This window comes from Indicator indicator, chromosome 19 (genome assembly GCF_027791375.1).
Source record: "Indicator indicator isolate 239-I01 chromosome 19, UM_Iind_1.1, whole genome shotgun sequence".
In the NCBI taxonomy this organism is placed as follows: domain Eukaryota; kingdom Metazoa; phylum Chordata; class Aves; order Piciformes; family Indicatoridae; genus Indicator; species Indicator indicator.
In genome coordinates this window covers 16,864,329-16,889,905 of record NC_072028.1, presented here as the reverse complement: position 1 = coordinate 16,889,905, position 25,577 = coordinate 16,864,329, and the positions used below count along the sequence as shown (strand labels likewise).

Genomic DNA, 25,577 nt, shown 5'->3' with positions numbered 1-25,577 from the left:
AACATAACCAATCATTAGTTTTGAGCAAAGGAGTGAATTCTGTTAAAATTATTTCAGCACAAAAACTCCTGTTTCATTAAATGGAAGCATGACATTGGACAGAATATGAGAAGCATCAGTAAAGGACGACGAGTAAATTTACTCTGCTGTGTGTTTGGATAACAAGAAAAGTCTTATAGGTCACTTATCTGAGCTGTGTCCCACCACAGCATTGACAAAACAATTGACCTTCCATCTGGCTAGTGAAGCTTTAATCCATTAGCACGTATCACGCAGCATGAAGATCGAGCTAAAATATAATTATTAGCAGTGTATATATGCATACATATATATACACACATAAAAATAGAATAATCACTTCAGTTTATTACACAATTATATTGATCCCTAGGCAGCTAGGCAACATGAACTGATACAATACTCCCAGCTATTAATAGTGCACTCTGCAGAATTGTGCATGCTAAGCATGAAGACAGATTCATTTTGAGCACAGCTTCTCTGATGCCATTCCTATTCACAAGCACCAATCTGTTCTCACCATTCCCTTAATCATTCTGTTATATTACAGAAATTCAAAATGAATCCTATGAAAGGAGAAGCCATTAGTCTGATTGTGATAAACAATCACATTATTTTACAGGAACAATTTACAAGATTTGCTACACTTAAACTTTATATTCAAGCCTCTGCTGTGGGAATTATATAGAATTCAGATTCACTCGCAGCCCAAGGAGAACTGCCAAAACCTGATGTTAACTAGAGACATTTGAGAAAAGCCAGTAATTATCTTCTTACTGCAGTATAGTAAACATATTATGTCTACAGCTTCAGGATTATTATGCAGAAGCATGTGTAGCAAGAAATGAAAAGTGAAAAAAAGATTCAGCTCCTGAGAGCTACAACTTGGAACTGCCAGGAGACAATGGAGGTCAGCCAAAACACAGTAAGCTCCTTCTGTCTTACTTAAATGGACAGAACTTGTCTATATGAAAATAATTAATTAAATTTTAAACCCCCCAAAACTTAGATGTGGCCCAAATTCTGTAATTTCCAATCATGGCAGGGGGAGGCAGAAATTCATTGGGTTCCTTCTACTGCCAAATGTTCTCTCCCTAGCACATAGCCAGTAAGTAAACCTTTTTTAGTCACAGGAAAAATCATAGCCTCATTTTATTGGTGAGGAATTTAAGATCAGAAGTACTCTGCAATCTAAAACCAAAGTAAGACCTCAACATTTTGATTTCCACGCTGAATTTGAAAACCACACTTAAGTCACTTGCACAAGTTAAATAAAGGGTCAGTGAAAGAATTTGCACATAATCAGTCATACCATAATGCTTTCCATGGCAAGTGCCGAAGTCAAGTTTTATTTCTTTAGATATAAAATGAGAGCTGTAATTTTGATCAAGGATGAAGTAACTGTTAAAAAACACATTGCAAAAACACTGTTCACCCATGATCTTGTTAGGACTGAGGATACAATAGGAAAGAAAAAAGTAGCAATGCAGTCATGGAAGCTTTTTTGGAAGATATCTCTTCTCTTGCTTGCAAAAGCCATTTGGAAAGTAAACCAGCTGTATTCCATTTTACAGTGGTTACATAGCCACTAAAATACAATAGTAATAAAATCATGTTTAGCAACACTAGTTGCACTCTAGAAAAAAAAAAAGTACAATCATAGCAAAGTAGATGGTTGCCTTTTAGTCAAACTGCCATTTGTTTTCACTTGCATTTAGAATCACAACTTTTCCCAGTTTATAGCAAACACAGTAAGAATTGCTCCTGCCAAACCACTGTAATTCACAGTTTGAGCACCAAACCAATTTTTTTCCATATCTATGTAGCGTGTCCATAAACACGCAGATACAAATGTACAAATTCATAAACTCTACAATGACCACTTCTACGATTGCATAAATGAGAACTAGAAACCACTTCAACTACAGTTAACCAAGTTTTGTATAACATACAGATACCAAAAGTTAAAAGATACAGAATAATTTTCTTTTCAATAAATGTTATTCACAGTTTTCAAATATGGCCTTTTACTCCATTTTCTACTAGGAAATGTTCTTATCCTGAAAGGTTGGACTAGATGATCCTTGGGGTCTCTTCCAACCTGGTATCCTATGAATCTATGAAATAGGTTTCTACAAAAGGCTTTGCAAAGAATAATTGGACTAATAAAACAATAGCACGATACTACTACTTCAGTATTTCCACAGCAAATAATAAGCCTTGATAAATATCCTGCTGATAAGAAGATCTTTTGTTATTCCAGTATATGTCCACCTAAGATTCGGGAAAAAAAAAAAGAGATGGAAACAGCACACCTTTTTATACAATCCACGGTAGCCTCACCACACCAAATCTGCTTTCACTGAAATCAATCACATGGTTGCCATTACCAAAAGAGGATAAGACCAGGCTCTAAAATAACGTTCCAAGACAGACACTGGATGCACAGGGCTGCAGCAGGAACTACAATCTAAACTTTTTCCTCTCTGCCACACACTGTGAGACTGGCAGTATTACCAAACACAGTCCGATGCTTTCTAAACTCTTTTCTTAGCGTATTCCTGCTGCCAAGAACTGCAAGCATTTGTCCCCACTGCTCACTCCCCATAAATATCTTCTCTAACTGTAAATTTATGATCCAGAAGTTACATAAGATTGACACAGATAAAATTTCCAACATAGTTGTGTATGCAGGTGTGTGCAGAAGCATGTACTTGCACACTATAGACCATTTCTGTTAGCCTATCCACTCTGAGAGCACCTTTACCTGCAGCGCTCAGCCGGGACAAAGAGAGCCATGTACACAATTCAAATACAAGACTGGAGTCTAACTTAGATGCAAAATCTTCAGTTTCTGCTGATTGTGTATTACATATACTTATGGTTTTAATATTGAACAACCCATTTCACATGCAAGTACATGTATATACTACACACAATCATACACATCCAATGGTATAAAAATACAGTAAAAGCAGCCCTATTACAGTAAGGGTTAAGCACAAGACAGCAGAATTCTAGTCATCCAGAAGCTCACTAAGATACTGTGGTATGCACAAGAACACCTACAAACATCAACCTTGTAACTGGTGCAAATCCACCGGGAAGGGAAAGCAGAATGGCACAGCACACCCACCTCCTTTGAGCCATCTGGTACAGCACACACCATCAGCCACACCACATGCACAGCTGCACAAGCCACCCATGGTCCTCCCATTTGTGCTGTCAGAAACACATCTCACCTTCCCATAGGGCAGAAACTGTCCTTAACTTTTCCTGGCTTATGCCAGTTTATGCTAAACCTGAATGTTTTCAGTGTCATTCTCACAGTATGCTGTATGAGTTGGAAGACTGCCCTTTCAACAATTCCAGTTTATAACTGAAATGCTACAGTAGTTCATATCAACACAGCATAGATCTCAACCAGCTCACATAAGGGTTAAAAATAGAAAATGCTATCCACTGGTTTGCTCTGATGTTCCTGTAGATATTGTCACTGGATGTATCCTCAGTAGAATTCTATTCAACACCTCTGTCTTTAAGTACAAAGCTGTAGGCTGTAGCAGCTTTAGGAAACATAAGTATCCTTTTTTCTGCTGCACAGTATCTGTGTGTGAAATTCTCTAAAGGGGTTTAAGTATTTACCCTGAACACTATCAGAGAGTTTCTAAAATTTTCCTTATCCTGTTGCAAAAACACTTCAAAGAGAATCATAAACACAGTCCTTTGTGCTTTCAGCACACACTTTGTTTTGGAAGCTTAAGTCTGAATTCCCTCAGAATTGCAAATATTTTTTTTTCTGAAAGATGTGCAATACAACTTTTTTTTTTTTTAAAGAAAAAAAAAAAAAAGGAAAGAAGGCAAAAAGATTGGTAGTGATTCTGCTACACACAATGCTGAATGTCTTCTCCCATTTCTGACAGCTAGAATGATTAGGGTCCAAAAATATATTTAAAGAAAGAATAATATTCAAATATTTATTTATTTAAATAAAAACCAAGTCCTCAGGATCAGGATCAGGTTTTGTTGTTGTTGTTTAAGATAAAAGGTACATTTCCAGAAACATCTGACTCCTTGTGTACATAAAATATAAACTGCCCAAAATACATTTATTTAAAGGATCTGGCCTACACAGATAAGAAGAGCCCCAAAAGACAAGAAACATGACTAAAATTTGGGTCTTTGAGCTGCCATGTTGTGCCTACTTTTCACAGCTCATTAGGCAAATAGGATCACACATCATTGCATGGCACTCCAATAAAGAGCCTGATGCTGCACTTTCTGAGCTGAATGGGAAAGCTAAAGAAGGAAATAAAATAATACCTCAGAATTTCTTGAGTTTCGGCTGACAAGGTCAAACCAATTCAAATGTCAGTTGTTTGCATTTTCTGAGAAAAAGCTAAACAACCAGCCAACCTGTTTGTGATCACAGCAGCTAGTCTAAAAATGTAATTGCTTAGCTGTTTAAAGTGCCAAAGTCTACAAAGCTCAGAGGTTCTATTTTAAAGGCATAATTGGTCTTAAAGCTTTTCATGGTTCTTCTGGAACTGCAATATTCTGATTTAAATACATATTTAAACCCTTGTTATAATTTGGGGGATTAAAAATATATATATATATATATTATGGCCTTGGGCTGAGGTTTTGTACCTCAAGTTTCAGCCCAGACTCAATTCTAACTGTCAGGCTATGAGCCCCTGAAACTATGACATACTTCATATGTAGCAATAGTAGTGAATAATGAAATAGACCTCAAAAAGGAAAGAAAAATAATTTTACAAGAAAACAACCTTGCTCTCAGATTTCAAGTTGGCTGTATAAACTGATAGAAGCACACCACTGAGAACAACAGTAATAACAACATGACTATTAAAGGTTAAAAAAAGGTTTAGAAATCAAAACAAAAGCTGTGCAGGGACATCAGTGTGTGAAATGCCACTTTGCTCATTGTAACTAGTCAGAAGGTGCCCACTTCTGCTTTTCCTCTGTTTATAAATTAAAAGGTGCACTGCATTTCATTATCATTAGCTGTGTTTTAGGGTGCCAAACAGTGAAAAAAATGGTGTGACCATTACTTGTGTTTCAGCTATACCATTAAAAAACACCAGTCCTTTACCATCTATGTTTCATTCCTTTAAGTAAGACCCTTTATGGAGGCAAAGGGTTCTGTTGTTATAAATATAACTCCAAATCAGTCATACTCTTCTTGCTACTTCAGATCTACAGTTTTTTTCATCTTGCCAAATTCCTGCATAAATAGGTGGGATTAAATGGAGCCTAGCCTACCTAACATAATTATATATGTTGTGATTTTATACTACAATGAAACTGATACATTTTAATAATCCCACTCTTGGCTCTTACCCACTAAAGTCAATAAAGGTTATTAAGGCCAACTGCCATATAAATACATTGCTACATTGCTAAATGGACTGTCAAAGCAGGAAATACAATTCACACCATATAGCACTACCAGGGTCTTAATTTATTTTATTTGATTTTTGAAAAGAAGTCTAGATATGCTACAACAGTCTTTATAGAGTCAATACTTAAGTATAATCATGTATTGTTTACTTTTTATTCCACAAACATAAACGATTAAATGATTTACATTTTACATATAAATAAATAAAATAAACCAAAGACGCCCATAGGATTTCAGCAGTTCTTACTGATTTGGTAGAGTGTTAAAAGACTTTCACAGCTAAAATAAATGTCAGATTGCAAGGTTTGCATGATATCAGACCCTGAGAGACAAATTGTCTCTCCACTGAATCTCAGAACAGCTACAGCAAGACTTCCTCACATCACATGAGATTTCAGCTTTTCAGACTTCTCTTTACCCAGAAAGCAAAGCTTGTACAGTCTTTTTTCAAATGGTAACTCTCCCTTTGAATTCAGCAAGCATTTATCCTGATGTTGCAGGTGATAACGTGTTAATCTTGAATGACTTTTAAAAAAAATAACAACCCTCAAACATTTGAATAGCCTTCATATTTTCAAGGGGGGGCAGCAGGGGAAGGAAGAGAAAAAGATTGGTTAAACTGCTTTGGATTTAATGGTTCATAAATTCATGAGGTAATATTGGGGGAAATGTGATGTTTTATCAGAATGTCATTCAAATGAAAGGTTTAACATTTACATCACAAGAGAGAGCTCTAAGTAAAACTATCCTCAGGGAAAGAAATGCCAGGAATAAACATTATGATAAAATTGTGTGCTTGCTATAATGTACAAAAATATTAAAGAGAGTCCAAAGCTTTTAAGACACTGGATTAAACTTCTGGCAGTATCATAGTCTGCTGTGACACTGAAGTAACCACAATTAACAGAGTCAGAAATTATTTTGGTAACTTTCTTTTCTTCTTTGTGAATGTTTTAGTAAACAAGGGGGGAAGGGGGGGAGAAAGGCACACAGGGACCCCAAAACTGACTTTTACATCACTCAAGACACAAATAACAACAAAAAAGTCAAGAGTTGTTCAGCTCACACACTAAGAAAAATATGTTGCTTAAATATTTCTCAGACAAAATCAACAATTCTAAGACATTTTTACTTTCAGCATTTTGAGTTTTCTTTTTTTTTTTTACAGAGTCATCCAGCTAAAATTATAAATTTGTAGAAAATAAAAATTGCCTGTAGATGACTGGATACCTTCAGAAATACCTTTTTGATTTAACTTCGTGCTGTAGAAGCTAAGCATGCACCAAAACACTGCACTTTTTATGTTAAATTGCTGTTGAATTTGTTAACCTGCAATTGATTTCCTGTGTTATGGAATCTTAGAGATTACAGCTAACTTGAAGCAACAGGGATAATTCTTGATGTTAATGCTACGTTTCTATGTATTTTTATGAAGTCAGTTCCCGTTGTTGCATTAAACTGCGGCTCAACATTGCCCCCTACTGTCATTTTGTGACATAGTAAAGGACAAAATGTAGATTACATCCAAAACCACCCACCCTACCTCCAAGTCCCAAATACAGTAAGCATCAAATTTACTCAGAGACTAGCAACAAAACAGACATTCTCAATTAACATTCTCTTCTGTCTCCTTCAATAGCTGAAATTAATCGTGATTAATATATTATAAGTCATAAAACATTAAAGCAATTTTTAAATTTTAAATTAGAAGCAGCTTCTGTCTTGGCCAAACTTTCAGTTTGCTGATAAATATCATTCCGAGGCCTGTTGAAAGGAGATACACTGACGCCACCGTGTTTCTAATTAGAGCCACATGGTAATGTCACACCAACTGCAGAAAACCAAACCCTTGAGGATTCCCGAGTTTGCTGTTTTTCCATGTTCTCAACACACAATGGATATAAAACAATCAAATGTTCTCGCCTCTACCTCATCTAAGGCTGTGTTACAAGAGACTGAGTTGTCGCTTGAAAGAAAAGCAAGCCAAAAGATTTCTTTAGAATTACAACAGTGAATGTGAGCACATAAGAACACAAAAATGATGAAAAAACCCCAAACAAACAAACAACATATAAGCAAGTGATAAATAATTTATATCCTTTTGTAGGAAGGTTTAGTGTTCACCAATTCCTTATAGCAACTCATTTCACAAATGAATGCTCCACTTTTCCGTAAGTCTTATCCAAGTCTGACACCAAGCTGACAATGTCTGAGAAGGTAATAAGTCACACAACTTCCCTCCAAACCCAAGAGCATACTCTTGTTACACCATGCCTCCAGAGATTCAAAAACATCTCCACTACAAATCATATTCCACTTCCTCAGTCACATTAGGAACTTGTCCAAACTGACTACGAATTGAGACTTATGCTGTTACCAGCAAAAAATGACTGAAAAGAACCTTCTAATGCAGACAATGATATGAATAAGACATGTTTGTGTACAAATGTAGAAGTAGGCACACTGGCGATTGTATCACAGTCTCCCAAAGGAGTCTCTAACTTGGACAGCAACAGCAAGAGGGCTGACAGTACTTGTCACTGAGTCTGTCTTCAAGGAAAGCACTGATGTACTGTCAAGTATACAGCAATCAAGATCACAACAATTACTCAAGAAACTAATCTCATCTTGTTGGTTCTAGTTTATGGTACAAGCATGTAGGTGGACTACAGACACATAGTTGTACCTCCAGATCATCAGATTTCACTCTCAAGTGTCCTCAGATACATTTGCCATTGCTGTTATCTGTCCTGGTGTTGTATGAATAAACCAACAATGCACAGTGTCGTGAACTAATTGGTGTAATGTAATATATGACTGTCAGCTTATGAGGCTGTCAAACTTTAAAACCAAGAAAAGTCAGGAAATAATTAAAATCTTGGGGGTTTGGATCTTATTTTGCTCACATATCTTCTGGCTACTGGGGAGAAACATAAGACAAGGCAGTGGCAGGCTGACATTGATTCTATTTTTCATATGTTCTGAATAGATTTTAAACCCTGTTACTACAGTACAATTAAAACCATAATTGTCAGTGCTCTCAGAATTAAGTTCTAGAGGTTTTAGACTTTAAAAGTAGTTCTTACCATAATCTCCATTTTTCTCCAAAATTCTTCCAATTTAGCTATAGGCTTAAGCCACCAATCAGTGCACTTCAAATACCGCTTGCCTTGAAACCAGAACTGCCTAAGCCACTCAAATTCAACCTGCAAGATAAAAAACAAATGATAATGCAAACATTTATGTTCATTATTTGGGTCACATATGGTATAATGCATGAATGCAGTTATACCTGAATAATGAAATAGAAAAGGAGAAGGTTATCCAAGTACTTATTTGTAAATGCGTCCGGTTGCTTATTGCATTTCTATTCCACATGAATTTGTGACCCAAGCTACTCCCTTCAAACCTGGAGGTGCAACATACAACTCTTGTATGCTACATGTACAAAGACCATGACAAGCTTGGGGTTACTCACAATTCAGCCAAACATGCATCGACTCCAGCTTATATTGATTAACACTGTGGGTTTTAAACTATTTCAGTTATATAAAAGACTGGAAAACCTTGCAGTGATAAGATTGCTAGTATGCAGCCTAGTCAGTTGCTATGGAATGAAAGAGCACCATTATAATAAAGGATAGCTTCTCATTCTTCCCCCAGCCCTCTGGTTGTCACAGGGACTCAGAGTCTCATTTGGATCAGCTGGATCCTGGCAAAAGCCTGAGGCAGTGGAAGCAGGGGGATCCTGGCTGCTTACATTTCATGTTTCCCATGTGCTGGACACACCACCATACCAGCCTCCAGTGACACAGATCAAGTCCACAACCCACAGGAGAAAGAGCAGGGGTTTGGGGCATCTGAAGCAACAGAGTTTTCTAATACAAAGCTTGTGCGGAAACTGTGCTTTAAAAAGAAAACAAATCCCCCACTGAAGCAGCAAGAAGCCCATCGGGCATAGGCTAATATTTGTATTTAAAATATCAAAAACAGCAAAGGAAAACACTTTACTAGTGGAAGTTAAAAAAAAAATAAAAAATCATATAGGAATGGCCCATCAGTTTTAAGATAAGTATTAGCTGACTAAAACAGAATATAAATACATAATTCAAATATTATTTAAGCAAAATAATTCCATTTATCCTAATATCCACTGAGCCTTTTTTCCTTTAAAGGTAACTCATAGCTCTGGTCTTAAGGATTCTGTATTTATCTTTGTTGTGGTAGTTATGTTTCACACTGAGTTCAAAGCTGCTTTAATCATTATTTGTACCACAAAGAAGTTTCTGTTTATATCTGCTCAGCTCCAATGATGCAAAACAAAGACAACCTGCCAAGGTGAAAGAATAAAGAGAACTGCCCAAAGCTGTCACCTAAGCTTTCTTTCCTGCAAGAGTGAACAGAATGGCTACAGAAATCTGAATGTGTTCCACATGACATTAACTGTTTGGTCAATATATGCTAAAGATTACAATAGAAGATATTTAAATTTGAAGTATATAAAAAAAGAATATTAAAGCAACTTTGTTGGTAAAATATAGCAGCATCAGTAGTTGGCAGACATAGATGTTAAAACATTTTCAAAAAACCTGATTGGTAGCCTAGAGACTTTTTAGCACAGAAGTTTGATATCATCCTTCCTGAGAAAAGCTGACGGGAACTTTGCTTCCTCCACAGTACTAATGAGGTATGAAGTTATGGTTTCCTAAAAACCAGTATGCGCAGTCTGGGGAAGGCTGAGCATATTGACAGTTTGAGCAGAGTTTTAAGCACTCCATGCTTTCTTCTCTCCACACTTGTTGTTTCTGCTAGCATCTAACATGGAAAGGCTAGAATACAAGATGTCTGGCAAACATATTTCATGAACTGAATCACAGGAGGCCAATAATCAATGAAAAAAAAAAAATTTCAAATCAGTGTTACAATATGCCTCATCACCACAAGAGTATTCCAGTTACTCTGATTTTTGACTAGTCATATTGATTTGTTACACTAATTATGTAATTTCAGTCAAATTTTAAATATATCTCAGTTCAGTACAGAATACACAACTTGACACACAACAGCTGGCTTTTAAGTGGAAGAGGTAAAGTTTAGCAACAGGCTAGTTAATTTTCTGCGGGATTAGCTGGCCTCATCAGAGGTCAGAGTGTACCAAATAATAACAAGCATCTGTTTAATGACATGGACTACCATTTACTAGGGCTCTCAAACTCTGGTCCACAATCATCTCACAAAGTCTCCATTTAGCTCTAAACTGCATTAATAAAATGAGAGTTGGGGAATAAAAATTATGTTTCACCCATCAACCTAGCCATCAAGCTGCTTGACAAATGACTACCCTGAATTATCACCTCTGAACAGATAACTGTTGATTTTAGGGGGAAAAAAAAACATCATCTCGAAGAAATCAATGGTGATATTTCACCACCACTCTATTCTTGGTTTAGATACATACAAGCATCAATACTTAGTTATGCTAGAATTCTCCAGATTCCAGTTATGTTATGTTTGCTTCGTATTTTCAATTAACACATGAACAATTTTTATACCATATGCATTACTAAGTAGATGTTTTAACAAGAACGTATGTTTTCTGTTTTCCAAGTTCTCTTAGAAGCTCTGTGTCCTCTTGCTTTCATTGAATGCTATTCAGGAATAGCTTTTCCTGTAGCAGGAAGACACTTTTGTTGGCTTGTCTCCTTCCATGAGCAGGAGGAGCTGTACCAGGAAAAAACCCAAAAGAGTAAACACCAGAGAGACAAAAAGATCAGTTCTAGCCTTAGCAGAACTGAAGTTACAGAACATTCATCTCCTGTGACAAAACTCTCAAGTTAATAGCTCTGGCAAAGGATTTCATCAATGAGATTTGATTTGGAGACTTCCATGTTTAAGAGAGAACTTAAATTATCATTAGAAAGTCTTTTACGTGACTGGACAGGACAAAGCTGAAACATATTAACGCATAAAAATATATATGCTGTTTGAGGAACAATTTTCATATTCTAATTAATTTTCAACTCATAACAGTGCAAGTAAGCTCAGAATCAGGCCCCATATGTCTAACCTCAACATATTTTTAAGTTGTTCTTTAAATAATGATTAAAGGCCAATTTTAGGTTATAGTCAATACTGAGTAGTAAAAGGCCAAGAGTAGCATTTGACATTTTGTGAGACAGTGCTCCTCAGTCAATTATTTTAAAATAATGGTTATTAAAAGCCACACATGTAGGTGATCCATATTTTCTCTCTGCTGTACTAGCTAGCCACCAACCAGGCTGTCAGCTTCCACTGATGTGCTAACCATATTAACCTTCCTTTGGCTGTAGACACCACTACCCTTTCTCAGGAGTGACCTCAATGTCTAACACCATATACCTTCAACTCAGCTACCCCAGACTTTGCTACATCATTCATTCACCACACTTAAATTATCTACTCCTGCCAAAAAAATAGATTTGATGTAAGCAAAATTGACTGTCCCTCACAAGCAACAGAGTAGCCAGTTCAGCCTTGAGTTTTACTCATGGCAAACAGGATATGATAATCAAGGCTGAGCAAAATCTTTGACAAGGACAATTCATTAACTTTAAAACCTGAGTACTTATTTTGAAACCTGCCATGTCTTCAAAACCATCCCCAGATGTTAAAACAGCTGACACTAGTCATAGAGAACATATGATTATTAGTTTGGCGTTGTTAAATAAAGAAGCTGTGAAGCCACCTCGCACAACATGAGCTGTTACCAGATTTTGCAGTACTCAGAGGAAGAGAAATATTTTTTCTTTGAAATGCAAAGAATAGACTGGCAACGATCCTTTCTGCAGATTTATTTTTATATGTATAAACATTTACATCATCTGTCCAGCAATGTTTTATTAATTTTAAAAGCATATACTTGCCAACAGGTTTTCCCTGGTTCCTTGTTGCTGTTTGGGATACTCAGCAGCTGTATATATACTGGAAAGCCAAGTGTGATTCAGTAAGAGCAAGAGGTTCACATTCAGTGAACTCTGCAAGATCGTTTATTTCAGGATGAATTATTACAGGCCAAACTGCAATCTCATCGCTTAAAGGGCAACTTCAGTCTCTAACTCTGTGTGTGCCTTGTTAGGCTACTGTACTTCACAGCCATCTAGGTAATCACTTCTGTTCACCCTGTTACACTCTGTTCCTCAGATACCCTGCCACTGAAGTATTTGTTCAGACTTCTAGCCCATAAGTTACCCAGACAAGCAGCACGTGAACACTCTTAATTAAGGTTATCTTTACTTACAGCTACAAAGTACATACTGGGAGTGAAGTGACTCACCAGCTAACAAACAGCACATACCTTACCATTACTCAGATATTCCTTTGAAGGCTGTTTGAGGGAGAGAGACCAGGTAACAAAGCGAAGCCTAAAGAAATTTTGAAGTTCTACCTATCTGCCTGCTAGAGATGCTAAAAATCTTCTCAGGTTGCTATTTTACTTTTTTGACAGAAGTACCTCTGTCAAGACATTCAAAACAGGGCTCTGACAAATAAACTCTGTGAAACCTAACATCAGTAAAGACATCCCCTAGATACTTACCTATACTTCTTCTACAGGTTTCTCTGCCCAACACAAAACCAGAAAAAGCAAAGTCTCCACCTGTGCTTCAGATCTTCAGTTCAAACCCACTTTATTAGCACAGCAAGTCAATTTTCCTATCCAGGAATACAGAAGTGAAGGCACAGAACCATACCTCATTCTTTCAGACGTGCTCTTAAGCTTTTTTCCTCTAGCAGATACAGACAATTCATCCAGGCCTCATTTGGCAAAGCAGCTAATTTGAGCACAGACTGTGAATCTGTGCTAAACTGCTATGTTTTAGCTTAGTCACACGTAGCCTGATGGCACTGTGATGGTTCTGTTGTTTAATGTCCTCTGATGACTTCAGAGATGCCAGCAAGAGGGGTTAAAAAAAAACCCAACCTGTACCCTTTCAGGAAGATAAAGAATCTTGAACAATGAATGCATTTAAGCATCTAAGTTAAATTCTCTGAAGAACTTCAGTTATGACAATATTTGAAAATAAAATACACATTTAGCAACACTTAAAGAGATGAGAGTACTACCTAATGTCAAGATCATGATCTTTGATCCAGATAAATAGAAAAAAAAGTCACCAAAAATTTTAGAACTAGCATGGAAATCATTGTATCAGACATAAATGCACAGGCAAAATTGGGTGGGCAGTTTGTTAATTCTATGTTTGGCCTTTTTTTGTGATTTTGTCTTATTTAAAATCACTAACAAACTAAGGGGAAAAAAAAAACAACACTGAGCAAATCCTGATTAAATGGATCAAATGCAAGACTCATTTTCATCAGTAAACAGTTTGATTCGTTAAAGAAACAAAATATCTTCCTCACCTGCCTGTGAAAATATAAAGCTAAAACATGTATTAGTACCTGAAAATACAAAGAATTATCCTACAGTGAGTAAAAGAAGGTAGGAAGCTTTTATATGCAAAAAAAGGTGCATTAGCCTCACAGGTATGTTTTCAGTTCAGTGATGCTTGAAAAAGAAATGTGCGTTTACCACAGTGATAAGCCACTAGTAATTCTGCCTAAGTAGCAAACAAATGAAATCTAAGTAGCACTTCAAAACACAGAAATTATCCCTGAAGTGAAAGAATGACCTTAGAATAAAAAAAAAATAAAAATGAAAAGTAGTGAGTGAATATTCTCTTCTCAAATGAAATATAGATCCAATGTGTCTACTACATCTAAGTGTGCAATATATACAGGCTAAGCAATGATTGCTGTTACAGTATATCCCATCTGGGTAACAGGAAACATCCCTGTATGTCACATAGCAAAATTATTCAGGTGACTGCAAACACCAGGGGCTAGTCTCTCACCTGATGTACACGGCACATGCCTTTGATGTTAAAGGAGCCGTGCAAATTTACACCAGCTGCGCATGTGGTCCTTGCTGGGCGAAGCACATATGCGTGTAGTTTTATGGACTGAGCCTGATTGATGTTTTGTAAAACCCTGCATGCATCAGACTTCTTTAAATTGCTCTAGGAGCTGTTTTGCTAAAAGTAAAGGGTGCGAATCTTTTGCCATCACTACACCAAATTTTAGCAACTGTAAGCAGAAGATGAGTTTTAGGAAGTTTTAGTAAGAACGTAGAATATTAAATTCTTCAGCAGACAGCAATTTAAACAGTTTACACAAACTCTATTTTGAGCAAAAGTTACCTGTGTAGTGTATAGCTTCTAAAATGATCATATTTATCTTAGTAGAAATACAGCACAGCTCCCACTAAATGTGTGAATGCAGGATTGTTTAAAAAAAACACACTGAAATTTAAGCAAAAAAGTGACTCAGAAAGTTGCTATTTTGAAAAGAGATGATCATCAAAGGTATAGTTAGGAACAGCTGAAAGCTTTTTCAGGTAGGACAGATTTCCAAACCCACTAAACAATCTGTCATTTTAAACTCCTAATATAAGGCCTTGACTACATTTTTCTACTTTTTTTTAAAGAACTACTAAATTTATGATTTACAGCAACACTGCCCTTGAAAGAAGATCTGCTCCATTGTGTCAAATTCCTGACACTATCCACTAACACAGAGTAAGCCAAATTACATTTTTTTGTGATACTGTCTACTTCCACGCCTGAGGAAAAATTACCTGCTTACACAGTTGCCCAAAACACCGTCTGATATTTTCAGTTCATTTGTTGAGTCCATGTGTTTAAGAGTACAGATCCGTACTCCACATAAAAAACCCACCGCCAGTTTCAGAGGAATCCTGTGAAAGTGCATGGTTACACTTGCATATTTTGTAGCACAGAATGACCTGCTTTAGGATGCTCCTCACAATTATTTCCATTATATTTTCTTCAGAATATACTTTAAAGCAGATACTTAAAATCACACCATACCTGGCATTCTGTAAAAACACTGTCAAACACCTGACCAGCAACTGAAAAATTCTACCTGCTCTTTCCTTCTGGTTTTTTTCCTGTTAAAGAAGTGCTAGAGTAGTCTGGTTTGTCCACCACACCATCAGATTTCATGTAATGCTATTAAAACTACTCTTATACTCTACCAGCAGAGGGATCTAAAGAAGGAAAATTGAAAACTACACAGGAATTAAGTGTATCTGAATTACTGTACCCATGTTAAAAGGTCGTAAAAAAACATTTCAAACTTATACAGAGCAATGCCTGTGAGCAGCAGAACACACTTAATTGCCATTAACTCCAGAAGCAGACTGCATCTCTCAGAACCTGGTCAAAGCATTTTCAGTGCAGATCATCTCACCTCATTATGTATTTCTTCTACTTGCTTCACAACTGCAGGTTCCAGTGATTTCAAAGATAAAGCTGTTGAATCAGAACCAGTTTGTAAATTCTGGAGTGCCAATTTGCATTGTCCAAATATATATTCCAATGTTCCTCTTGAACACTATAAAGATACAATGGGGAAAAAAATATATATATAGCCACTTCAGAATTTATATATTTTTTTCAAATACACCAAACTTTTTGCTTTTGAAAAAATCAAACTGAAAGAGCAGAAGGAATGTATTTCTGTAACTTTATTTTGCAATCTTTTGAACAAGTGTTGTGGCTCCTAGATTGTCCATATAGTTATTGATATAAATTATGTAAAAGACTAATCCACCACAATCTAGCCAACTAATACAGCATAGACTGTGTTAGCAAAAGCCTTTTTATCTCAGAATGACTCTGAAACAAGGGACTCTATCACTTTTTTGCCTTTTCAATCCTCAGATGCACAGAAGGATCCAATTTAAAGCATATTCATGACTGTTTATAGCTGTTCTGACCTCCTAAAGGCCATTTTTGTCAGTGGACACAGCTGACAGATGTGTTTTGAATATTTCTAACTCATTGGGAATATTGAGCTTCCAACTGGATATGTGCACAGCAAAAAGGTTTAAAAATATTTCAGGTAAAAATGCAGTTGCTTCTCTACTTCATGAGTAATCCATGAGGTGTGGCCCAGTACATTCTTACTCTGTATCTTGTATGCCTAACTAAATTCAGGCAAACTAAAATACAGAAGCAAGGCTACCTCAGTTAAAAAATAAAAAACAGCAGTTTGAGTCACAACCATGAACCACAGTTCTAGACAAGAGAACATGATGCTACATACACGGTGCTAGAACGTTAAGTTTTACGAATGACCAAACAGCAAACTATTTTTGATACTTACATCTGCCACTCTGTGAGTTGAGCTGAATCGAGGTGAATAACCAGCGAGAACACAATGCTGATGTGTTACATTGAGATCATCTAGGGACAGATGAGAAAAACTTAAGTACAGGAGGAAATTACACTTAATAAAACTTATTCTGGATGAATATGAATCAAGAACACTACATTAAGCATTAAAAGAAAAAAAAAATTAGAGAAGCTAGTCAGACAGTAGTATCTTCAAAGAGCATAATAACTATGATGAAAAACACCCACTAGAAAACAAAGAGAACACCACAAGAAAAAGCAATTTCCTACATAAAATGTATGAGGGTTAAATTGCATAAAGCCACATCTTGCAAGGGCCACTGAACTGTTACCTTGGGTCATTGCAATATTGAAATATCGCCATCAGTTTCAAGAAGAATTACAACAGAAAACAAGTCTAAACACTTCCACCACTCCAATTCAGGACCCATTCTCTGTGGTGCATTTAATGTAGCAAATAAAGCACTGAAGTATTACATTTAGATTTGCACCTTCATTCAAAGCCTTGGCAAATCTTTCATTGTGGCGCTCCCCCTTGAAATTGCTTCCAACTGTCTCTAATCCTTTATTACTCTTAGAAAGAAGCCTGTAATTTTAATTTAAGAGTTTATAGTTCATCGGAAACTGTAATTGTACAAAAATAGTTGAAGCTTCATGGATTGCATGCCTGAAAGGATATTTGAAAAATACATTCTAGGTCTCAAAAGATTACAGTTAAGATTTTTCTTTTTCTTCTAAAGATATATTGATTGAAAAGAAAAAGCACCCTTTGTTAAATTGGCCATTGTCCATTTGGCAACAAAAGCTTTTATTCAGATACAGAACACTATATGCAGGTTAATAGTTTGGTTTTAGAGCCAAACCAGAACTGTTACCTTCCTTGGACACCCATGTCTAAACTATCACAGTGCCCTTGTGGTTTTAGGTAAAATACAACACATACAGTGTTAATGTCAATTTTATATGATTGATGAGGTTTGGAAAACAAAACCACAGCCTCTCCAGTACTATACATCACATAAAATACATGCATATAAAAGTAGAAATGTATGTATCAGTCCTGCTTTGGAAGACTGCATGCAGGCAAGTTATCTGTCAGACAGGTGTGGTGAGGTAAGAGCCAACATAGAGTCTTTTCTGCCACAGAACAGTTGGCCCTTATCTTGTCACCAATTGCAAACAACCATGGCAGGCACATGTGATTTCTGTATCTTACAAAAACAAATTCCCACTGTGTACTGTGTAATGCATATGAGAAATTACTTTTTATTTTAAATCACCATTAACACAAACTTAGCAATGCATTTAGTATGATTTCAGGAATCCCTTCTCCTTAAAACAGTCTTGCCTTCTATATGGATGCTTATGGGATGCATATACCAATTAACTTACTACTACATAAGAAAGAAGTTTTGGAAACTGGACTACAAATTTCTGCTTACATGAGCACTCCTCTCCCAAAGCTTTCCCATGCCTATGGAAAAAAAAGGCATTGCTTGCATAGAATATTTTTCTGAATTTTTATCAGGCTTTTTATTTACGAATTTTAAAAGGCTACAAAATATCCACATTTAAAATACCAGTCCTGGAAAACAATCAAGAAGAACTAATAAGGTCTAAGACATGCTAGAGCACTATGCTGACCAAAGAGAGCTATCCTGAACCAAAGCCTCATCACACACATCGAAGCTATTCACATTGACCTGTATTCTCAGGATACCATTGAGGCACCAGTCACTGTGTAAATGTGGATGATTACTTCAGGCACTGTAATGCACAAATGAGTTTTTCCAAACTGCTGACAACATTGCAAAGGGCTTGTTTGCATTCAAAGGAACACAACTTGGTAGCAGTCACTTGGTGTTTCAATGCCAGGAAAAATAGCAATTTTTCTGTCTGAGGTAGAGCATCTAAAAAACAAGACTATTTCCTGCATATGTGTACATGGCAAAATCCTTATTTCTTTTGCATGGATTGTTTTATTCTTTCATTTCTATTACTTTCTGCCTGTCATTTCCCAATGAATTATCTGCATGGCTGAGGCAAGATTTATTAAACAAAATTAATCACATGTAGGATTGTGTACAGGTGGCTGAAGCCACCCTGGAAAATAAAATTATCAACTGAGTCTTTTTAAATAATTTGGAGGTCTAATTTTGACTTTCCAGATAAAGTACTAAAAAGTCATAAGATAATGCACTTGACCACTCCACTACTATCAGATGCAGACTACTATTCTCTGTGTGGATGCCCCTATCAGACAGAGATTCACAGCCAGCAGATGAATTTCAGAATTTGGATGGAGCACATTCTATTTTAAATTTTAGGAGCATGTCTTTTTAACTCTCTGATCCTGTTATCAGTCCCTGTCCCTGCTCTGTGCACACTTCACTGTACGCTTTCTTCTGGACAGCTGAATTACCTGGGGACCACCAGAAGAAACAGAGAACCCTGTGATTGCATAGCCTTTGTCAAATGAACAGACTAATGGATCATGTGTATGTATACACTTAACTAATTATCAGTGAGGTGAGAAGAGGTACTGGTTTGAGAAAAAAATTAGTGTAGACCCATGTCACTGCAGACTATTATGACATAAATACAAAGCAGAAAGAAAGGAAAGGATATTAATTCTTAGTCAACCCTTTAAGCAGGGAGTAAAGGTCCCAAATATTATTTCTAGTTAAGTACCTCCCAGGAAAACACAAATCACAATGGAAAACACTCTCAGAATTAGCCACACAGGTTTATATAATATTTTCTATCCTCCTTCAAGTGTTCTTCATAAACATTTCAGACATTTGTCTTTTTATCAGCTTCATAAAATGACAAAAGGTACAGTGGGGTTTAAAGCATTGGCAAAAGCTTTGATATTCTAAACACCACAAAAAATTATAAACAAAAGTGAAAGAGACTTGTTCTATTACTTTTCTCAACTACCATAAACAAAAAGAAATCTTTTTCTTTTTCAACATATTACAGTGCAATTCTCAAAAGCACAAAAATGCTTTTCCTCCTATTTCCAGTTCTACTTGTATCCAGCTGCACACAATGCTTCAACAGAACAACTAACCGAATTTATTTTACTGTAGGTATGTCAGCAAAAACACCAGGAAGGTATGTCTACTTCTCCAAGAAATTATGAGTCAGTAGAATTATACTTTCACAATAGAGAGCTAGAGGGATGATCTGTCCCTAATTAAGAAATATTTTTAGTTTTTAAACCATAAAAGCATGCACAAGGAAAACACAATGAATTAAAAGGGCAAACAAAACAAAAAAATAAAAATTAAGGATCCTGGGATTCGCCAAACTCCATGATCAAAGTTGAGTAACAACAAATAACATATCTGGGGTTTGAAGTCTTAATAATCAAGGAATGTAACATTTGGATTAAATGTGGACTATAAGAAAAAAAAAAAGGGGGGGGGGGAGGGGTTAAAAAACTCCAACACATTCAAGATGCTGGAGAGCAAAGAGGGTTCAAGTTATTTTGTGGAAATAGAAGCAGATCGAGTATCTAGAAATAGTTTAATGAGCCACTATATACATGTGGAAGTGTTTCCATTAAATACTTATCTTTAACCACAAGCCAACCTCTGCAATGTGTGCATCCTACTTCTGGTTGGTTATGAAAATTTTTTGATGCTTCTTGAACTATCATTTGCTGGGGGTAGGGAGCGGTTTAAGATTCCAAGTTCATCTTCATGCTGTTTTAAAAACCTAACCTTCAAGCAAGAGCTTGATCTACGGGAAACAGCTGCAGAAAAGTAAATCTCCCTTTGAAAAAGTCCAGAATGTATTTTTGTTAAATGTGTTTTGAAGTCATGGTAGGAAAATTAGCGAAAATTGTAAATCTGCTTGCAAATCTGGTCATGTCTAAGTCAAAGATTAGGGGAAAGATTCCAATTTAATAGTAAGACCATGACAACCCTAGTTAAGCATGCTCTAGGACAGAGCAGATGGGGCCCTTTGCTCACCTCCACGCATTTTGGATTTATTGCATGCACCCAACACGTTTCATATTAGACACCCCTTGACTGTGTACTTGAGACAGCAGGGTTCAGTATGCACTTCCTCTGCAGACCAATATATTATTCTAAATTGAGCTAAAGTGTTTCCGTTTCATGAGTGATATAAAGTTCAGATTTGAGTATTTAGGCAGCCGATTTGCAGTCATTCACCAAATCTGTTTTCTTCATACAAGGAAAACTAAACCTTACAAAAATTAAAAAAAAAAAAAAAATCTGTCTTACTGAAAGTGATTGTTTGGTTTTGCTCAAACAAAACACATTTATATTATTTTAACAGCTAATGCGAAGAATGGATTTGATCACGTCATGTTTAGTACCACCTATTTATGGCTTGGAATGACATCTGAAAAGGACTGCTGAGAACTCAGGTGTAAATTTAAGACTGCATTTTACTGAAATTCTACCTAGAATAACAAAAAAAACCCCATTTTACAGAGCCAATGAAGAAAGGACCATAAACATTACTAAATGCTTTCTAGAAATGCTAAAAAGCATCCTTAGTCTTTTTGTTACTTTGATAGACTCATGGACCAGGATTTACAAGTTACTGCAATTGAACGTTACTACCAGAAACACCAAGTTACCACATTTTCTTACCTAAGAAATCGTTGGGGTATTACAGGGAGAGGAATTGATAGGATCTGACCTTTTAATTATAAGCAACATACTGAATTTGACATTTCAGTATTTTACAGCATTCCTATAAAACAGTAAGCACTATACCATTTCAACAACTGGAAGAACAGACCTGCAGAGCTGCAGGTTTTTTCCTAGAGCTGGATGAGTCAATGTTCCACAATACTGCCAATCCCTGACAACCCACTGCTACTACTGCTACTACTAGCTGCAGTACTCCTACCTTAACATTGCTTTCTAAATGCCTTGCATGCTACTGCCACTGCTTTTAAAATAATGCCCACAAGAAAACTCTGCTTACTGAAATGAGACTGAAACATAAGATATACATGCACAAGATACACTAATCTAAAATAATTTTTTTTCCCAAGGTATTGTGTAGAGTTTTCATATTTCATCTTTTACATAGCACCCTCAAGATGCCTCCTCTTAAAAGCCAGTTCAAAAAAAGTCCCATCAGTAAAAAAAACCACACTAAGACTGTATACGGACACTTATATTGTCTTTTACTTCAAGAGAAATTATAAAAGCAGTTCTATTGTACACAGAAACCTAATAAAAAGGCCAGTTTGAGAATACTCTCTCAGACTACATAATAACTTTTGTAAAGTAATTGAGGAAAAAGAACTACAAAGGCTATGGAAATGAAAAAGATTCTCAAACACCTGGCCTACAAAGTTCAAATCAGTAGCTCACCACAAAACATTAATAAGAAAGTGATTTACACATCTTCAAAAGAATGTTTAGTATATACTTTGTTTCCATCTAAACATGATCACAGTATTATGTGTTAAGCAAGCTAACCCTCTGATCTGCCCTTCATATAGCATCCCTGATAATGCTTTAGTTACAAACAAAAACACAAACAGGGAACACTGGAAACTCTCACTCTTCGAAGATTATGTCTGCCTTTATGTTACAGGCAAACGTGGTCTTGTCAGAATCATTTTTCTTGTTTTGAATTGTGTGATTTATAATTACTTTTTAAAACCAAATTTAGTTATAACCAAGGGAAGCATAAGACAAAAGAGAAAGCAACAGATTGTGCATCGTCAAACCTTAGCTGCAGTTCTTGCCTCATCTCTTTCAATGGAAAAACCTTAGTGTGTGAGCTCAGCTGCTCAAACAAATGAACTCAATTTCATTTTCTCTTAATCCTTTACACTTCAGACACTGAGACTCCCTCTTAGAGTATGACAGCTCTGTTCACTACAACTCAATATAATCCCACTCCTAAAAAATAATGTTTGGATATACATAAGTGTAGCAGAAGAAGTGTCATGCCTAAACCTGGTGAACAGTAAGACATCCACTGATTGGCATAACAGTTGAAACTTCAAGAGCCATGATACCCAAAATCTTTAAGACTGTGACAGTCCCTGCTTACATAACACAGAGCCACTCTACAGGCCAAACTCAAGAACAGGAATTTTTTGTTTGGTTGAGCATAACTGACACAGATGCTCACACAGAAAAAGAAAAGAGCATCTACAAATACAAGAATGGGACAGACACAGCTCAACTTCTCATGAGACCCAGGAAAATACTAATTAAGGACTGAAGCCTGATTAGATTAGCAATGCTGACTGCACAACAGACAGAAAAGGCTCCAAAAGTGTATTTCCTTTCTTAGCTCTGAAGTGAAAGAAATACCAGCGAAACAAAAGGTCCTCAAAACAGCTTGGAAGTAAGCAGGGTAGGAGAACGTTATTCTACACTAGCCAGACCTAACTAAAAGGAAGGCGTGGCAATTAATACAAGTGTAATTTTCTCCATTTTCATCAGAAAGTTTATCGTCTTAACCCTTAAAAATTACCAAGCATCAAGTAGACGTCTCCTTGGTGAAGCGGTATTGCTAATCCAGGTGTTTCTATGTCCCATGCTACCTTCAAGCCTACATGCCAAACAGCTGGGTCTCTTCCCTTCACATTTTGTTCCTTACTTTCATCTGCGATTGAACCTGTACACAGAGAGAGAGAGAGGGAAAAACATCAGAAAGACAACAGACAAGATGAGAACCATTAAAATACAAAATCTGATCTAACAATACTCTAACTTTTACCAAATCATAAACTGAGGCAAAGTAAGGTGAAATAATGGGCATAAAACACGATTTAGACCAACACTGTTGAGTGAGTCTTGGAATCATATCTGCCGTTCTTTCCTCAAAATTATTAGTCAAACATGCTAGATAACATTGGCAAGAGCCAATGAAGCTTCAAGACATTTGTCACAACATTTTTCTCATCATTAGGCAACATGAATGAGTTGAGCTTGGGGAAAAAAATAATCCACTGCATAGAAATAATATTTAGAGCTTAATCCCTCAAACCTATTTTCATAAGCTTACTTCACTGCAGTATAAATTGAAACGTACAGTCAGCATTTATAACCAGGTACTTGGGAGCTGTGGTGTAACAGTTTTATGGCTGAAGTAACAGCATTTTGACAGAGAGAGGATGAAGTTTTGATAAGCAGTTGGCTCAAAACAGCAGTAAATGGTTAGAAATCATCAACTATGTAGCATGCCTAATTACTGCTTATAAGTTAGTCACCATCCATTTCAAACATGTCTTCATAGAACAACTTCTAAAACATTTGTCTTTAATTCTGGACTAAAAATACAGATTTTAAACTTATTATAATACGCACAAAAAAGAGAGCAGCCTTGAACTCAACACTTTCAAAGTATTTAAGTCATTCATCTCACATAGTTACTGCAATGTTTGTTTAGTTGGGAGGGACCTTCCTTAATTTTCTGTTAATTAAATATTTTCTGAATTCCAGAAACAGAGAGACAAAAATCTTTTAAAAAGCCAAAAGTTCTTAGTTAAAGCTCCTGCTGTAAATTCAGTCCCCATACTCCCTCCCCTTTACTGATGTACTTCTCATCCAGCTGCAGCTTTGGCTCAGGAGCAGCTCTAGGCCTTTCTATCAAGGAGCCCACAAACGAGAAAACAAGAGCTAGCAAATGCTCAGAAAAATCAATACTAAACTCTTCAAGGGGCTTTCATATTTTCTGCCCTGTTCAGATATATTGTAACTTAATTTAAGAAAAATGTTTTCTGAAAACTGCAAATAGGATGGCTTTCAAGGCATTTTTAATGCCATACATCATGGATATTACAAAAAGAGGTAACCTTTCTGGGTTAACTCTCTCTGTTATGCTGCTTTACCATTCACTTTGGCAGCAGCACTGTTCACAATATGGCACCAATAAAATATAGAACTACAATCAGAGACAGCAATTTCAATCAAAGTTTCCTGGGGTCTCCTCATAAATCCAGCACCTTTGGAATGTGCTCGTTAAAATGACTTATTTTTTGCAGTTTGATAAATTTTTTATTGCTCAAGTACAGAGTTCAAGTGTAGCTCACAGTCTCATTTTCTCTATATTCTCAATTATTGCACCTTATAATTATCAGCAGCAATTGAAACTGATTGTTCCTACTATGTTATTTTGGTAACAAATGGAAGCAAGCTGCTGCAAGCTTTAAAATGCAAACCCTTCTGAAAGTGAGAGCATGAAAAAATGACAGACACCTTCACATTTGTAATATATCTCCAGATAGCACTGACAAGCTTCTACTTAAAAAGACATTGCTATTAAATTCTCTGTGTTACACCTCAAGCCTGACTGAATACTGTGTATTTATCAATAATAATTACAGTTCCCATTTAAACAAAAACAATTGGATGCATCTAAATCAGACATATTTCAGAGCAAATCACGCAGATCTTGCACACGCACAACATCTTAAGAACATGAATTTGTTTTGGAGTAGACCACAAAGAAATGGTCAAATGAAGTGGTATTTAATGGGAGTGTAATCTGTCTGCAAATCTGAATTTTGTTCATTGCAGATCCATAGAACATGGCCTGCAAGAAACCTTTCCGCTTGCATCCCAAATGAAATGGTGCAAACAGGTAGCAAGCTTACCACAGCATATCAGCAAACAAAGCCTGTAATTAAGGTAGAACTGTAAGAGACAGAATGTGGCTTCTGTTAATCAGCCACAGCATTATGCTTCTAACTAGTCAATTCAGATTGCAGGGATGTTCCAGCTCTAAAACCTGATCTTGCCAGGTTTGGGTTCAGAACATGAAACTCCAGTTCAGTTACTGTTCCACAACACAGAAAGTAACAATAGCCCTGAAAGTTTTCTCTGCTCTTTTTCCCAGTCTCTCAAATAAAAAATTGCGAGTTACTC

The 25,577-nt window shown here is 36.3% G+C and overlaps 1 protein-coding gene across 1 annotated transcript in view; it reads right to left on the bottom strand.

The window, feature by feature from the left end:
• FTO (FTO alpha-ketoglutarate dependent dioxygenase) overlaps window positions 1-25,577 on the bottom strand; it is a 188,245-nt gene that overhangs the window by 151,823 nt on the left and 10,845 nt on the right. Inside the window, exons 3-6 of the mRNA XM_054389571.1 lie at window positions 23,182-23,325; window positions 16,667-16,746; window positions 15,749-15,892; window positions 8,530-8,649 (exon numbers count right to left, since the gene is read on the bottom strand). Coding sequence (XP_054245546.1) covers window positions 8,530-8,649; window positions 15,749-15,892; window positions 16,667-16,746; window positions 23,182-23,325 — 488 coding nt within the window. The remainder of the gene's footprint in view (window positions 1-8,529; window positions 8,650-15,748; window positions 15,893-16,666; window positions 16,747-23,181; window positions 23,326-25,577) is intronic.